This window comes from Belonocnema kinseyi, chromosome 3 (genome assembly GCF_010883055.1).
Source record: "Belonocnema kinseyi isolate 2016_QV_RU_SX_M_011 chromosome 3, B_treatae_v1, whole genome shotgun sequence".
In the NCBI taxonomy this organism is placed as follows: domain Eukaryota; kingdom Metazoa; phylum Arthropoda; class Insecta; order Hymenoptera; family Cynipidae; genus Belonocnema; species Belonocnema kinseyi.
Window position 1 is genome coordinate 97,979,366 of NC_046659.1, and position 17,391 is coordinate 97,996,756.

The 17,391-nt window shown below is 25.5% G+C and overlaps 1 protein-coding gene across 1 annotated transcript in view; it reads right to left on the reverse strand.

The window, feature by feature from the left end:
• Positions 1-3,249: 3,249 nt before the first annotated feature.
• LOC117169945 (sal-like protein 3) overlaps positions 3,250-17,391 on the reverse strand; it is an 88,692-nt gene continuing 74,550 nt past the window's right edge. The window contains exon 7 of the mRNA XM_033356455.1: positions 3,250-4,612. Coding sequence (XP_033212346.1) covers positions 4,547-4,612 — 66 coding nt within the window. The 3' untranslated portion in view covers positions 3,250-4,546. The remainder of the gene's footprint in view (positions 4,613-17,391) is intronic.

The following is a 17,391-nucleotide window of genomic DNA, read 5'->3' on the forward strand; positions in this document are numbered from 1 at the left end:
CACTTTTTTTATTCTGTTTATTCTATACTAAAAATATTAAAAGACTAACATTCTGGTAACCCTCATCTAATATTCTTGTTAGTAATTTTGTTATATATTTTTTTATTTGTATTTGTATTTTGTGTTTATATTTATTATATTTTTATTTTATTAAAAAAAATTTTTTTTGTCTTTCCTTCCTCTTGATAAATATATTTTTAATTTAAAAAATATTTTATTTAAAATTCAACAAATTTGTTTGAAATTTTATTGTTTTAAAAATCAGTGTCTTTTAGTAGAAATTTAATCTTTTTATTTTCGAAATGCAACTGTTTGGCTTAAAATTAATCTTATTTGGTAAGGTTTCGATTATTTCATTGACATTTCGTATATTTTTTTAATGAAAATTAATTTCCTTAACCAAAAATTTAACTAATATTATTTTAATTAAAAATGCAATTACTTGTGTAAAATTAAACTACTTTATTCAGAAATCATTTTTTGTTTATTCATAATTTTAGTTGAAAATTCATATTATTCTTTGGAATTTTTTTTCAGTTGAAAATTAATTTTCTGCAAGTGAAAAATTAACTGTTCTATTTCAAGATTCATCATTTTAGTAAAAAATTATCTCTTTCGTTGACAGTTTATCCATTTTGATGAAAATTGGTTTTTTTAAATTGAAAATTCAACCACTTGGGTACAGGATAGACTAATTTTTGAAATGTTTCTTTTTGGCGTAGCCATCTCTGATTGAAATTTTAATTATTTTTTTAAATAATCGGTTGTTTGTTGTTTAAAATATATTTTTTGTTACTGAAAATGTAACTGTTACATTTTTGGTAGATAATTGATCTTTTTTATTTGAAAATTCGTATTTTTGGTTCATGATTATCTTTTTTTTTTCTTTCAAAATTCAACTGTTTTATAGGAAGTCCTCTTTTTGGCTAACAAGTTTAACAATTTGGACGAACTCTCTATTTTTTTCTAAATGAAACATTTTTATTTGTTGAAAATTCATCTTTTTGTTACATAAATTAAACATTTTAGTTGAAAATTAATTCTTTTAGTTTAAGATTTAACTTTTTTGTTAAAAATTCCTTTATTTTGTAGTTGAAATTTAACTATTTTCGGTGAATATTTACCTTTCTATTTTTTTAAATTGAATTATTCTTTGCTTATATTACAGTCATTTTAAAACAAATTCATGTTTTTTGTTGAAAAATCGTCTTTTTGGTTTTAAGATTATTTTTTTTTTTATGAGATAAATTTCCTTTTTTTTTGTTTGACACGTAAAGTATTAAATTTCTAGATAATTAATTTTTTTGCTTAAAAATTCAACTCTGCTTTTGAAAATTTAATTATTTTGATGAAAATCAGTTTTTTTCTTGTTAAAATATCAACTATAACATTTATTGGTGAGCATGTCGAGAACATATCTTTTTAGGCTGAAAATTCAAATCTTTGTTTTTTAATTCATTCTTTAAATAAACTATTTCGTTTAAAGTCAGTTTTTTTTCAAATATCAACTATTAAATTTTCGGTTGTTAATTCACCTTTTTGTTAAACATTTAACTGTTTAGGTTGAAAATTCATATGTCTTATAAAAAATGCGTCCTTTTGGTTTTGACCATTTTTTTTAAATAATTTTTTTAAAATAATTTTTTTAATGAAGTTTCATATTTTTGGTTGACATATTAACTTTTACCTTTTTTCTTACAAATTAATTTTTGTTGGTTAAAAATTTAACTATTCGGTTAAGAACTTTATTATTTGGTGAAATTAAAATGTTTGGCTGAAAATTTAGCTTTTTTTGTTGAAAATTTAACTATTTTATTGAAAACTAGTTTCTTTTTCTTTAAAACACTAAAACAAACCATTTTTTTTATGAGAATGCTGACTATTTATCTTTCTTGGTTGAAAATCGAACTATGTGATTTTTATAATTCATTTTTAATTGAATTATTTGGCTGAAATATAGTTTTGTTTATTATTGAAATATCAAATATTACACTTTTGTTAATAATTCATCTATTTGTTAAAAATTCAACTTCTTTTTATCAAAAATTCTTATTTTTGCTTTTCGACAATTTAATTAAAAAATAATCTTTTTAGGTTGAATGTTCCACAATTTGGTTAAAAATGGAAAAACTGATTATTAATAATTGATTTATTTTGTTGATAATTTATCCTTTTTGATAAAAAATTTATCTTTTACGATGAGAAGAGTAATCTTCTTTGGTTGAAATATTAACTATTCCATTTTTTTGTTGCCAATGTTAAAAATTTATCTTTTTATTTTGAAAATTAAACTTTTTGGTTTTTTATCATTTATTCTTTAGTTGAACTATTTTGTTGAGAATTAGTTTTTTGTTGTCACTGAAATATAATCTATTACATTTTTCGGCGAGAATTAATCTTTTTGTCGAAAATTCAACTGTCTCATAAATAAAGTGTATTTGTTCAAAAATCCAAAAAATTTGTTATTGAAAATTTATTTTATTCAACATTGAAGTTTTTGGTAAAAAAATTCAACTGTATTGTTGAAAACTCGTATTTTTGGATAAAATATGAATCTTTTCAGGTAAAAAAGGCTTTTTTTTGTTAAAAATTCAACTATTTGATTTTAATAATTCATTTTCTATTTTTTTTTCTTGAAAATTCAACTACCTTCTAAGAAATGCCACTTTTTAGTCTTTAACCATTTGGTTAAAAGTTAATATTTTCAGGCTGAAAATTCCACACTTCGGTTAAATATTGAACAACTTGGTGCAAAATTTATTTATTTAGTTTAAAATTTATCTGTTTCGGTAGGAAATTTAACTTTTTTCTTTGAATTTGGTCGTTTTGGATTAAAAATTCATCTTTCACGATAAAAAATTTATTTTTTCCGGTTGAAATAAATAATTAAATTTGTCATCTTCACATTTTAATCTGAACCTTTTTTTATTCCGTTTCGAAAATATTATATTTTTAGGAATGTTGCAAAATCAAAAGACTGGATTTTGAATGTTAAACGTCAGGGAAAAGAAAAAATCATGATAAAGTCCCTACATTTTGGAAATTAAGTTTTGCGGCCATTCTGCAAATTCAAAAATTAAATTTGTTGCAAATGCTAAAAGTCAACTATCGGTGAAAAAATTAACACATAGATTCAATTTTATTACAATAATATTTATTTACACTATAAAATAACAAAGACCATGTACACTGGGAAATAATTCTGTCAAGTTAACTAAAAATAGGTACATCCTATCATCACGTAATTGAATTGATGTCGAAATCTCTTTTTGAAAAACTTCACGGCAAAACACAAAAAAGTTATTTAAAAAAATGGAAACTTTGGTTTCCTTGGCAATTACATTTCAGTTTCGCGTGAAATTGTCATTAAACTGGTGTTTTTCATGGATTCCGTGCCTCGTCAAGTCCGCGTTTTAGATATTGAGGTTTTCAACAGCCTTTTAATAAAATTAATAAAAAAAGGTAGCGGAAGGAATCTACAATATAATAAATGGTAAAAACAACCAATGCTTGGCACTGTTGCAGCAAACACTATATACAAGGTTTCGTCTTTCTGACTGATCTTAGCCGTTGCTCGGAAAACTTGTTTGATTCTAGAAAAATTCTTTCGATTGAAAAAAATCAACTTAATTTTTCATTTTTTAAACTTTTTTTTATAACTTTTTTCGTAGGTATGTCGAAAAAGTTGACTTTCAGAATCGAAAAAAGCTTTTTATAAATTACCGACGAGCAACGAGACAACTGTCACATAGTCCATCATTCTTTTGTATTTACGACGATGATAAATTCGACGAATTGAAAAGAAATGAAGGACATTACGCAAACGATCAAATTAATAATTAAAATAACTGTGCGAAAACGCACAGCATTTGAGCAATTAATTTAAATTATTAATTCTGTCTTGCATTCTGTTCTTTTATCATTATTATAACGGAAATAAAAAATTGCTAACATTATTCAGCCGTTACAACAATTTTTTCGTAATCTCTGAATCCAAACAAGAAGATTGTACAAACTTTAATTCTAAAGGTATTCAAATATATTAAATACTTTTTGAATTTAAATTTGAAAACTTCTTAAATATTAAAAAAAAATCTTATTCACTTTTCTTTTGAATTCATTAAATTTAACGATTTTTTTCAAAGTCTGCATTTACAGAAAATTTTCTAGATTCTTTCTTTAAAAATTTTTGAATTATAGGGCTAAGAGGGCTTGATGAAGAATGAAGTTTCGTCGAAGCATAGATGAAAAAAAAGATGAGCATAAAATCTTAAATTTGTGTTTTGATTGTTTCGACGAAACATTTTCTAGGATGTGGGATAAAAAATTATGATATAGGGAATTTGTGGTGAACTTCCTTTGCTTTGTCGGTAATCCTCTGGCAAAACATTGTCGATTTGGATTTCAGGTATGAGGGGCAAAAATCCCTTCACAGTGGCCTTAATATCCTCCGGCAATTTTTCGATGGTCCCGATGGCTAAGGAGGATCATCAAATCTCAGCTTTTTCTATTTTTGCGTTGTGAAATTTTTAGTCTGAATGGTTTCCTATATGATGGAGGTGATCAGTCGTGCCTTGAAATTGACAATTCGCTCACTGGTAGCCGCCAAACGCTGCAAAAGTTTTAAAATAATTAATTAACATATAGTTTATGCGCCTATTAATTTTTGCAAATTAGTTTCATCAGTTTTTTTTTGATAAAGAACCTTTTTTTCAACTCTGAAGTTTTGTATAGATAACCATTCTGCAAAGATTTACATTTTACATCCATCTTTATTTTTTATCGTTTTGAATGACCTTCGTGTCAATTTAATTAAAATTATTTGAGAAAGTCTCTTAACCAATTCGCGATGTAAGTTTGAAAATATTTTTAAAGGAACAAATATAAGAAAAAATACGAATTCTTATCTATGCAACTGAATAAATGTCGTAAAAATAAAATAATATATTATTCTAGATGACAATCACTCTATTATAACTACGTTACATCCACCCACGCAATTTATTCTACAATTTTTTCATTTTTATATTTAGAAAATGATATCACTCCCATAAACAATCGGTTTTTTGCATTTTATTTCATTAATCAAATTTTTTTATGGCAGAGAACAAAAAATAAAATTTTATCTCCATATTCAAACCGGAAGTCGGCTATTTAAGAAAATTAATAAAGTTAAGAAAATTGGATAAACTTACAAAAAATTCTATTTTTTTTCAACGCTCGGTTCGTGAATTTTATTTTACAAATTTCTTGTAATTAATGCCGGACAACAGAAAACAAAGTTTCAACCTAATATTCCTATTAAAATATTGCTAATTAACAAAATTGTGTGAATTTAGAAAAAAGTAAATAAAAATTCGAATTTTCTTCTAAACTCTCAGTTTTCCAATTTTATTTTACAAATTCCTATTCTTAAATGTTAGACAAAAACAAAAAAGTGTATCCCAATATACCCTTCAGAAAACTTTCATTTAGAAATATTTATTAAATTAAAAAATTTGTTAAAATTTAAAAAATTCTAATTTTTCTCTGAAGGTTAAGTTTTTGTATTTTATTTCGCAAACTCCTTATATTAATTTTCAGACAACTGTAAAAAAAAGTATCCCAATTTTCCTTTCGAAATAAGGCTATTTAACAATATTTATTAACTGGAGAAAATTTGATCAAATTAAAAACTATAAAATTTTCTTTCAAACGCTCAGTTTTTCGAATTTATTTCAAAAATTCTCTTTGATTAATTTTAGGCATCAAACATGGTTTATCCCAAAATCTCTATTGGAAGCCTACCATTTAGAGAAACTTATTAAATATAAAAAATGTGTTGAAATATAGAAATTCTAATTTTCATCTAAACTCTCAGTTTTTTAAAATTCAATTTCTTTCATTTGTTCTATTAAATGTTGGACAATAGGTTGATTAAATTTTAAAAATTGGTGAAAGCTTAAAAATTCCAGTTTTCTTATAAAAGCTCAGTTTTTTATTTTATTTCACAAATTCCTTTAATTTAATGTAAAAAGGAAAATTCTACCCTTATATCCTCATTGCAAGACTGCCATTTACAAACATTTATTTTTAAAAATAATTTTCCTCTAAATATTAAGTTTTAGATTTTTATTTGATAAATTTCTTGTATTTAATGTCGAACCAAAAAAATTGGACCTCAATATTCCTATCGAACTACGATTATCTAATAAGGTTGATTACATGAAAAAAAATGGTTGAAATTTAAAAAATGTAATTTTCTTCTAAACGTTCGTTTCTGAGGTTTTATTTTACAAAGTGCTTGTATTTAAGGTCAAAGAATATTAAAAAGTTTATTCTAATACCCCTATTGATATAGTGCTATCTAAAAAGATTGATTAAATAGAAATTTATAAAAAATTTAAACAATTATAATATTCTTCTAAATGCTCGGATTTCCGAATTTATTCCACAAATTCCTTTTATTTGATGTTAAAGAACAGCAAACAAGTTTTAGCTTGATATCCCTATAGAAAGAATGCTATTTTAACAGGATTGATAACATTTAAAAAATTTATTAAAATATGAACTAATATGCCTATTCGACAAACTTATTAAATAAGTGCTTAAAATTAAAAAAATTCTTATTTTTTGCTAATTGCTCGTTTCTCAGACTTTATTTTATAAATTATTTGCATGTGATGTTGAAAAAAGCAAAGAAAGTTTAATTTTTATATCCCTAACGAACTACTGCTATTTAACAAGATTGATTAAATTAAAAAGACGTGGAAAAAGGTTTATCCTGATATCTCTACTGAAATACTACCATTTAGAGAAATATAATTGTATTTAATTTAAAAAATTGGTTGAAATTAAAAAGTTTAAATTCTCAGTTTTCAGATTATGTTTCACAAATTTCTTGTATATGACGTAGGACAACAGAAAATAAAATTTCGTCTTATAATGCCTATAGAAATAATGCTATTTAACAAGATTGATCAAATTAAAAAAATATGAAATAAATTTTGTTAAAGATATTAAATTAAAAAAATCGATACAACTTTTTTGTTATTGTACAATTTTAAATACATGGAATTTGTGAAGTAAAATCCATAAACTGAGAGCATAGATAATAATCAGAAGTTTTTAATTTTAACCATTTTTCTAATTTAATAAATTTGTCTTAATTGCAGTCTTCCGATAAATATATTGTGATTAGACATTTTTTACTGTGTATTGAATTCAAATTAATTGTGAAAAAATGAAAAGAAAAGATTCTGTAATTATTTATATCTCTGTTATTTTTGCGGTAAAAATGATATGCAAATACTTCCATCAAAATTAACAAAAACTTAAAATAAAAAAAGGGGTCACAAAAAGAAGGTGGCCCATTTTTTGTAGTGGGAATATTTGGGTGCTTGACTTTTGTTTATTTATGATTCTTAAAGTTAAAATTCATTTAATTTTTTAAAATGTTTATTAGTTTGACTATTGACGTTAGAGAAGAATGTTAGTTTTGATTCAATAAAAAATAAATATATTTATTTCTATTTTTTTAATAAAAAATTTTTGGTTTCGTTTATGCGCATCAGAAATTTCTATTTAACTAATGATATCCGCTGGATGTACATAATGTTTTAAGTCTTCTCGTTCGATCAGCAAAGTTGAGCAGCATTTGGCTTGATTTTACTCGGATGGGGGCCATTGTACAAACTAGAGTGCATTTATTTACTTACACTCTCGAACTAATACTTATTATTGAGTGTAAATAGGTAAGAAAGAAACTAGTGGTTGACAAAATTGTATATAAACATTTTTTTTTTATCAGACCCTGGATTTGAACCTCTTTTAATATTTCATTATGGACTAATGCCTAAAAAATGTTCCTTCAGTCGATGAATCATTTACTTCTAAGACGCGTTCACTAGATTATTCATTCTTAAAACAAACTGCAACTTTTTCTTATGATTTTCTTCTTTATTCATAATGTGTCCCCTAAGGGTCTGAATCAATGCCTAATAAAATGTTCCTTTAGTAGATTAATCATTTCTTTGTAAGACGTGGCCAGTAGATTATTTCTTCCCTTGTAATACAAACATTCACTTTTTATCAAAATTTTTACAGTTCTTCGGTTAAAACTTGGATTAGAACTTTTTTCAACATTTCATTATGAATCAGGTCCTAAAAAAATGTCCCTTCAGTAGATTAAATATTTTCTGGTGAGACTCGTTCAGTAGATTACTTCTTTTTCTGTAAGATAAACTTTAATATTTTATTGTGAATCAATGCTTAAAAACAGCCAATTTTTCTCAACACTGCAGAGTTCTTTGAATAAATTTTTCGATCAGAATTGAATTAGGACCTTGGATTAGAACCTCTTTTAATATTTCACTATAAATATAGGCTTCAAAAAAGTTGCATCAGTAGAATAATCATGTCCTTCTAAGACTCGTTCAGTAGATCATTTCTTTCTTGGCACTATGAATAGCCCCTTTTTCTCGGCACTGCAAAGTTCTTTGATTACATTTTCGATCAGAACTGGATTAGAACCGTTTTTAATATTTCATTACGAATCAATTCCTAAATCAATTTTGCTTTAGTAGATAAATCATTTTTTGTCAGACGCGTTCAGTAGATTATTTTTTTCTTTGTAAGACAAACTGCCACTTTTTCTCAATATTTCACAGTTCCTCGATTGATTTCTCATTTATAACCTGGATTAGAACCTCTTTTAATATTTCATTATAAATCAATGCTTAAAAAATTTTGCTTCAGAAGATTAATCAGGTCCTTGCAACACGCATTTAGTAGATTACTTCTTTCTTTTTGAGACGAAAAGCTTTTTTGAGTCTGAAAATTTGAAATTTCTACGATTGAGTTCTCAGTTTTAACCTTTTTTAAAATTTTAATATTAATCAATGCTAAAAAAATATCTCTTCAGTAGATTATTCATTTCCAGTAGATTAATCAATTCTTTGTAAGACGCACTCAGTAGATTATTTTTTTCTTTGTAAGACGAACTGCCACTTTTTCTCAACAAATCAAAGTGCTTCGCTTGAGTTCTCGCTTAGACACTCTATTGGAACCTCATTTAATATTCATTATGAATAAAGGCTTAAAAAAGTTGCTTCAGTAGATTAATCATGTCCTTGTAAGACTCGTTCTGTAGATTATTTCTTTCTTGGCAAGGCGAAATGCTACTTTTTCTCAACTTTTCAAAGGTCTTCAATTAAGTTCGCGATTAGAATTTGGCTTAGAACCTCTTTCAGTATTTCATTATAAATCAATGCCTAAAAAATGTCCCTTCAGTAGATTAATCATTTCCTTGTAAGACGTGTTCCGTAGATTATTAATTTCTATATAAGATGAACTGTCACTTCTTCTCCAAATTTAAAAATTCTTTAATTAAGTTCTCCTTTAGAAACTGCAGTAGAACCTTCTTTACTACTTCATGACGAATCAATGTCTAAAAAATGTTCCTTTAGCAGATTCTTTATTTATTTGTAAGGCTCGTTTAGTAGATTCTTTCTCTCTTGGTAAGATAAAATGAAACTTTTCCTTAACACTTCAAAGTTCTACGATTAAATTCTCGAATAAAACCTGGATTAGAACATTTTTTAATATATTATTTTAACACTAGCTTTTGTATGTGATTACAGTTTCTGAGTTGATTATTTCATAAAAGTACAATTGAATTATAACACTTTTGTAGTCTTTCCTGATTGCAGAACTTTTGCGCATTATCTGTTTCTGCAGACTCTATTTAATTAAAACTGATTACGAAAATCCTTCTTTGTGAGCCTAAAATAATATGATGTATTTATGGCGTATAAAATGGTGAAACTGTAATTAGATTTTTTCACTTCAGTTGCTACGCTTAGTTCTGTGTTAAGTGAATCCATGAAGCAAAAATTGTGTTTATTGTGGCAATAATACCATACTATCTTAATTATTAATAGGTATAAATATGTGGGCGATTCATTTCATAAGGCAACACAAAACTTTTCTAGATTCTTAACGCATACATTCTCCTATGTTATACTGTATTTTCAGTGCACAAGTTATATGGCCAACAAAATATTTTGTTTGACCCAAAGTTTTCTCTCCTGAAATTTGTCCTTAGTGCATGGTTCTGCCGTGAAACGCTTTATGTATTTATGTTTGAATATGCTCGATATAAAAATTGCATTTTTTTGGCATGTAATTCTAATAATAGCCAAAAGTGTTCAACCCCCGAGAATATTGAATATGTACAATTTTTTGCAAGTGAGCAGCAATGAAAAATTAGACAAAATTTTGTACAATTAAGATTTTTTGAAAATGTGCAAAAGAACATGTTCTTTTGGATTTAGTTTTATTCTACACTTTTTTGAGAAATATTTGATATATGTATATGCGAGCTGGAATTTCTTTAACTGGAGTTTTTTCGTGATTTCGGAATTTTAGGGTTTTTGGATATTGTATTTTTTCGCGATTTTGAAAAGCATTAAACACTAGGAAAAAATGTTCATCCATAAAATAAAAATAGTACCCTGTATCTTTGATTCAAGTTGAAGAAATTTCAGGTTCCACGTATTCGAACTTTTTTAAAAAAGTTTGAAAATTAACTCCATCCAAAAGAACATGATTTTTGCGCAATTTCAAGAATTTCTAAATTGAATTTTTTTTCAATTTGTAATTTTGCATTACTGTTTACTATCAAAAAATGTAAATATAAAAAAGATTTTTTATAATTCATGGCCAATAGCAAATTTAAAAAAATTCAAATCAAAAGTCTGAACAGAAGATATTGTGCGATATAAATAAAATTTTACATGACAAATGTTCTTATGCATGGGACAAATTTGAAGCGTATTAGAAATCAATACATAAAAATGCCTACATTTCATTTGATATAAAACATATTTTTTTCAAATTTATTGTGCAAGACAAAATTTTGAGGAAAATGTATATCTTGTCTTTTATAGTTTGCAGTTTTTTATGAATTGGGAAATGCAAATATTTTTTAAACTTGCACGAGATACGTGAAGAATTCTGGGCAGGAAATTTTGACGACAGGTCATCATAATATGGCCGAAGTTTTCGGGTCAGTTCTCGCGTGCCAGGAGCGAACAGCCGCGGAACTTGCATAAGTCAAGAACTATTTCATAGAGAAAGTCGCGTGCATTTTTGCTTTCAATCGATCTAAGGCTCATTATGTAATTGCAGACTGTATCTGAAACATTGCAGTTTTGCTCTTTTCAACTTTTTGATTCTAGTTATTAAACCTGGTTAGATCGTCAACAAAAATATATTTTAGATATTTTAATTAAAAAATAAAAGTAATTAAATTAAAAAAACGTTTATTTAGATACACTTTGAAATAAATATTTAACCTAATATTTTATTGTTTAAATGTTTAAACATTTTTCCTTTCGAAATTCTGAGAAATTGCATATCTGCTGGCTTTTAACTTCCAAAAATATGATTTTCAACGTTTTTAGCATAATAAAACTTTGAAGTTTCCCTATTTTTAATTTTGAAACAGGATTTAAAGCTTTTTTTGCATAAAAAGTTTAAATAAGAAGTTACTTGGTTTAAAATTTTTCATTTTTGGAAGTTTGCAAATTTAAATTCCACAAGCCTATAGTTTGAAACTAAAGGGTTTAAAATGTCAAGATATATTTCAAAGTTCAAAAGTTATTACTGAAAGCCTTAATAGTGACTTTTAAATTTAATAATATAAGAGTTCAATTTTGAAATGTTTTGGGTTTAACTTTAAAAACTCATTTTTAAAGTTTAAAGTTTTAAAGTTTAAAAGATTTCTAATTTAACCATTATTAATTAAATACCTGAAGAATAAATTCTAGAATATTTAAAAAATAATTTCACAAACTGAAGGCTTGAAAATAAGAATATCTTAGAACAGGCGTTGAAAATTGTTTTATTTTTTAATTTAAAATGTTTTGAAACATAGAACATTTAAAGTTCAAGTTAATAACAAAACAATTTTGAATTGAAAGTCTTAAAATTCCAGAAGTACAAACATTAAAATCATAGTGCAATCATGATTTATAATAGTTCTTTAATGTCTAATTTTCAATGAAATACCCTAAATATGTTCGAAATTTAAGTCAAAGATTTTTAAATGAATGCTTAAAATTGGAAAAATATTTGATTGGAAAATTTCTAGAAAGTATTATTATTTAAAATCTATACGTAGATAAATATTAAAGTATCTGAAATGTATTCTTCTGCAATTAAATAATTTTATTAATATTTCAAGGTTTCAATCTTAAAGTAATGAATTTAAACATTGCATATAATTGTTTTTCTTATTTTTAAGTTGGCAATTCTAATTGAAATGGTTGAATTTGGAAAAGTATAGTTAAAAATGTGAAAATTGCTAATTTTTTAATGATTTCAATTTATACATAATATTAAAATTTTGCCTTGTTTCGAATTTCAAATTACCTAACTTTAACCGTTTCCAATTAACAATAAATTTAATCCATAAGATGTTTGTAAAGGTTTTTAATTATAAATGATACAATTTGAAATCCTTTCAAAGAAATTGTTAAATTTTCAATTTAAAATTAAAAAATTTTAAACACATTAATTTTTAAGTTATACGATTTAATTTCCCTTTCATTCCATTTGAAATTCTGTAATTTTTTCAAAATTTTACTTAACCTATAATTATTTGATTTGGAACTTCATAAATTCAAATTCTTTCGATACATTTTTAAAAAATTTCCAATACTTCCATTTGAAATTATTAATTATTATTTCCTGTTTCAGGGCATGTGATACTTACAGTTTCTTCGGCTTTTTTCCACAAAAATGAAAATGTTTAAAAACTGAATTCGGAGATGCTATAAAATATCATAACGGACGTCTCCGGACTCTTTTTTGAGAGAACAAAAAGATTTATTGTGCTGAATAAAAATTTTATGCATATGCATTATTTTGAGTTTACGTCGCTTTTCATCTCTGCCTTTCCGATAATCTGGAAACTATTTATGAAATAAACTTTTTTGATTGCCTGCAAACAAGGTTAGTTCCCGGAGATTAGTTACTATGTTTATTTGTAAGTCCAAAGTTTTCGGCCAAAAATATTGGAATGAAGATCTCAGTCAAAGAAAGTGAATAGGAGGCTCCTCAAGTCGAAGAGGATGTCAAATACATACTTCTATAAAAATGTATAATCATCATTACGAAGCGCGCATATAAATTAAAATATTACAAATGGTAGGGGTCCGCTTTACTACTGGCTACATTATCCCTCACATCAGTTTGAACTGAATCAAACTGTATGAAAAATTGAACGAAAATAATCATGGAAATTTTATTTGTATAAACTAATAAGAAAATAGTAGAATTTAACTATAAAGTTTGGAGAAATTATATGTATAGGTTAAAAAATAAAATTATGTTTTTAGACTCGATTAATGTCAAGCAGATGAAACTAAGTTCTCGACTAGAACTTGGTTTAGAATCTCTTTAAATATTTCATGATGAATCAACATGCCTAGAAAAATTTTCATTTAGTAGATTAATAAGTTCTTTGTAAGACAAGCTCAGTTTTAAGATTCACTAAATAATTCGTTTTTTAACGCCTGTTCTAAAATCTTCATATTCTTAAGTCTTAAATTTGAAAAATAATTTTTTTTTTTAATTTTTCATTGATGGATCATTTTTTTAATCTTAAATTGCATAGAATTTTCCGTTTTCCTGGGGACATATATTGCATCATTGATTGCGATTAACCCCTGCGTAAGGGTATGATTAGAAATGAACGTAGCGGATATGCATAATATCAATGAAACTGGAAAATTTAAATTCGTTTGTTGCAAATGTATTTGAAAGTAAACGAGTTTCATAAACTTGTAGTAACCAGCTAGTAAATAAGCTAATTTAAACGTCCGCGACCTATGAGCAGTTTTTCCCTATTACGTGTCGCTTGTGCAATAATTGTCTAATTAATCTTCTGTGGGCTAGAAGCATGAAGAAATTGTTTAAACAATATAATAAGCAGGCACAAAAATTAGTAGAATTCTATTCCATATTTGTCCCATTGAGAAGAAATTCATGTTGTTACATAATTCAACTTGGAATTCATCATTTAAATTTTTGAAATAAAGTAGGATGGATAAATTGATAATGTGTTTGATTATTGATTATGAAAAATTATTGAATTGTTATTGAATCCTGTTGATGAGGATATTTTTTTTAAACTTAATTTTTTTAGCAATATACAATGTAAACAATTTAAGGTCTGAGCAATTATATGTCAACGATACAAGACGTTAAAATATTCGGATTTTTGATCCAGATTGCAGAATTTCATGGGATTGCAAAAGTTTGCATATATGTTAATAAAAATATTGCATTGGATTGCTTGAGATTATAGAAAATTCATAATACAAAGTTCTTATATATATATACACACAAATTTTTTTTAGGATAATCCACCCTGAAATAAGTAATAAAAAAATATTAAATACTTAAAATCGTTTGAAATTTAATTTCAATTCATGAAAATCTTTTAAAATTTCTTGAAATTTCTTGATAGCTTTTGTACCAATCTATGAAAATCCCTTGAAATGTTGTATCTACGTTTAAATTGTATTTCAACTACTTAGAAATCTTTATGAATCATTCAAAATCCCTTGAAAATGAAATAAAACCATCGAAATGCCTTGATATTAAAAAAAATGACTTAAAGTCTTCGCAATACTTGAAATTTCCATAAAATCCCTTAATTCTTGTAAATTCTTGAAAATTTTTTGAAAATACTGCAAAATTCGATGGCATCCCTTGCAATTTTTGAAATATCTTGAAATTTTTCCGAGCCTTTTAAAATAACTTAAAATCTTGAAGATCCTTAAAAAAATGTCAAGCTCTTAATATTCTTCAAAATTTTTGAATTATACAGAAATTCCGCGAAATAAAATTTAATCGCAAATCACTTTTCTCAAATCAATTTTATTTAAATTTATTTATTTTTCAAAGCTTTCGAGGAATCCCTTGAAATCATTGAAAATTCTACCAAATTCTTCGAAATCTTTTGAAATTGTTTTAATCTCATGAAATCCTTTGGATTCCATTCAAATTCTCGAGAATTTGAAATTTCTTGAACAAAGAATAAGTTATTGTTGTTCATTAAATTTTAGTACCAACAACGGTTGAAACGCCTATAAATCATTAAAATCCCTTTAAGTTCTTTGCGATTCAATAAAATGCCTTAAATCTTTTAAAATTAAAAAAATCTTAAAATCCCTTCAAATCTTTGATATCCCTGAAAAAGAAGTCAAATTCCAAACTAAATTAAAATTTCCTGATTGCAGGGCTCAGATCATGCAACTTTTTCGATTCTTGTTTTTAAATACGAATCTTTCAGACTGTTTGGAGAAAAAACCCTAATTGAATAATTTCTCATTCAAGTTTTAGTCTGAGACAATTTTTTAGGGCGTAGAATAGAAAAATTTCTAATTTTCTAGTTTCCAAAGAATTCAGTTTCGCTTTCTTCAGGAAACTTTCTATTTTTCTTGTTTTTTTTCCTGAGTAGAAGAATGAACTGTTTTGTTGAAAATTAACCTTTTTGTATAAAAAATTCATTCTTTGGGACGGAAAATTAATCTTTTATAATAGAATGATCATATTTTTTTGCTGAAATATTACTTTTTCTTTCTTGAAAATTAACTTTTGTTAAAAATTCACAGGCTTTCTAAAAAATTATTTTAAAAGTTCATCTTTCTTTGTTTGTTGAAAATTCATCTTTTTAGGCTAATAACTCCACTACTAAAAAATTGGTCTGTTTGGCTTGAAAATGACACTATTTGATTGAAGATGCAACTGATTTTGGTTGTGGTTAAATCTTTTATATTTTTAAAATCCGACGACTTTGTTGAAAATAAATTATTTTATTCAAAAGTAATCATTTCTATAAAAATTAAACATGTTTATTAAATTTTCAACTTCTTGGATAGAAAATTGGTCCTCATGAATTGAAAATTCTTCTTTTGTAGTAGAAAAGTAACCTTTTTTTGGTTAAAAGTTGAGTTTGTTGATTTAAATTTACCTTTTTGTTGCAAGTTCAATTGTTTTCTATAAAATGTGGCTTTTTTCGCAGAAAAAAATATTTTTTTGGAAATTCACCTTCTTGGATAGAAAATTCGTCCTAATGAATTGAAAATTCTTCTTTCATAGTAGAACAGTAATCTTTTTTTGGTTGAAGGTTGATTTTGTTGATTTAAATTTACCTTTTTGTTGCAAGTTCAATTGTTTTCTATAAAATGCGCCTTTTTCGCAAACATTAATATTTTTTTGGAAATTCATCTTTGTAGGTTGCAAATTCAACATTTCGCTAATATCTACAATTACTTTGTTAAAAATTTGTCTATTATGCTTGAAAGTTTTTAATTAATTAGCCTTTTTTCAACTACTTAATTGAAAATTAATCTATCAGTTTCAAAAGTGAATGTTTCTTTTCAAGCGGTTCATATCGAATTCAATCTGAATTACTAAAAAAAATAGTGATTTAATGTTCAAATTATACAGTAGGGTGGGCTGAAAAACTCAAAATGTTTTAATTATTTAGTTATGTTAATGAAAAGTTCTTTCGCTATATTAAAACAAATTAGTACAAAAATTAAAAGATTTTTACTACTGGGCTATTGGATTTAAAATGACTTCTTTAAATTTGTATTTTATGTAAGAAAATTCAAATTTTTGCATGAAATTGTTAGAAGTAAATAATTTTGAAGAAAAAAAATATAACCATATATTATTATTGAACATTATATTATGTTATAATTCCAAAAAAGACGAAAAATTTCATTTTGTTCATTTCTACCTAAATTAAAAAAGAAAATGATTTTTTATTTATTTTTTTATTTTTTGATGATCTTAATAAATTGAGGAAATTCGTACACATTTTAAAATTTCAAATGAACTTTTTTTATGTCACAGATATTAAAACATAAGACATTTTTTCACAAGATCTGTAAAAACTTGTTTACACAGGACCCGCAAAAAATAGAACAATTTTATTGTTTCGATTAAAAAACCTGTATTTATTTCCTTTTCCAGTGGGCACACAAGACCTAAACTTGGTCCTATATACGTCTTTTGGCGAACGTCTTAAGAACGTCCCTAGGACCTTTTAAATACATGAAAAGATCCTAAGGATGTCTTGAAGACGTCAAATCATATGACATAGAGGTACATTCTAAGGACGTCTTCAGGATGTCCAGGTGCCCACTGGGTTGTTTATAAAAAAAAACATTGAAAAGTAAAAATAAACAACAAATATTTTGTTGCAATTTTTAGTAGAAATTAAAAATATTAAATTTGTTGAAATATTATATTTCGACAAAAAAATTTTTTCTTACATTTTTTTATTCCATGGTTATTTCCTGTTTTTAACTTAGACATAAAAAATAGAAA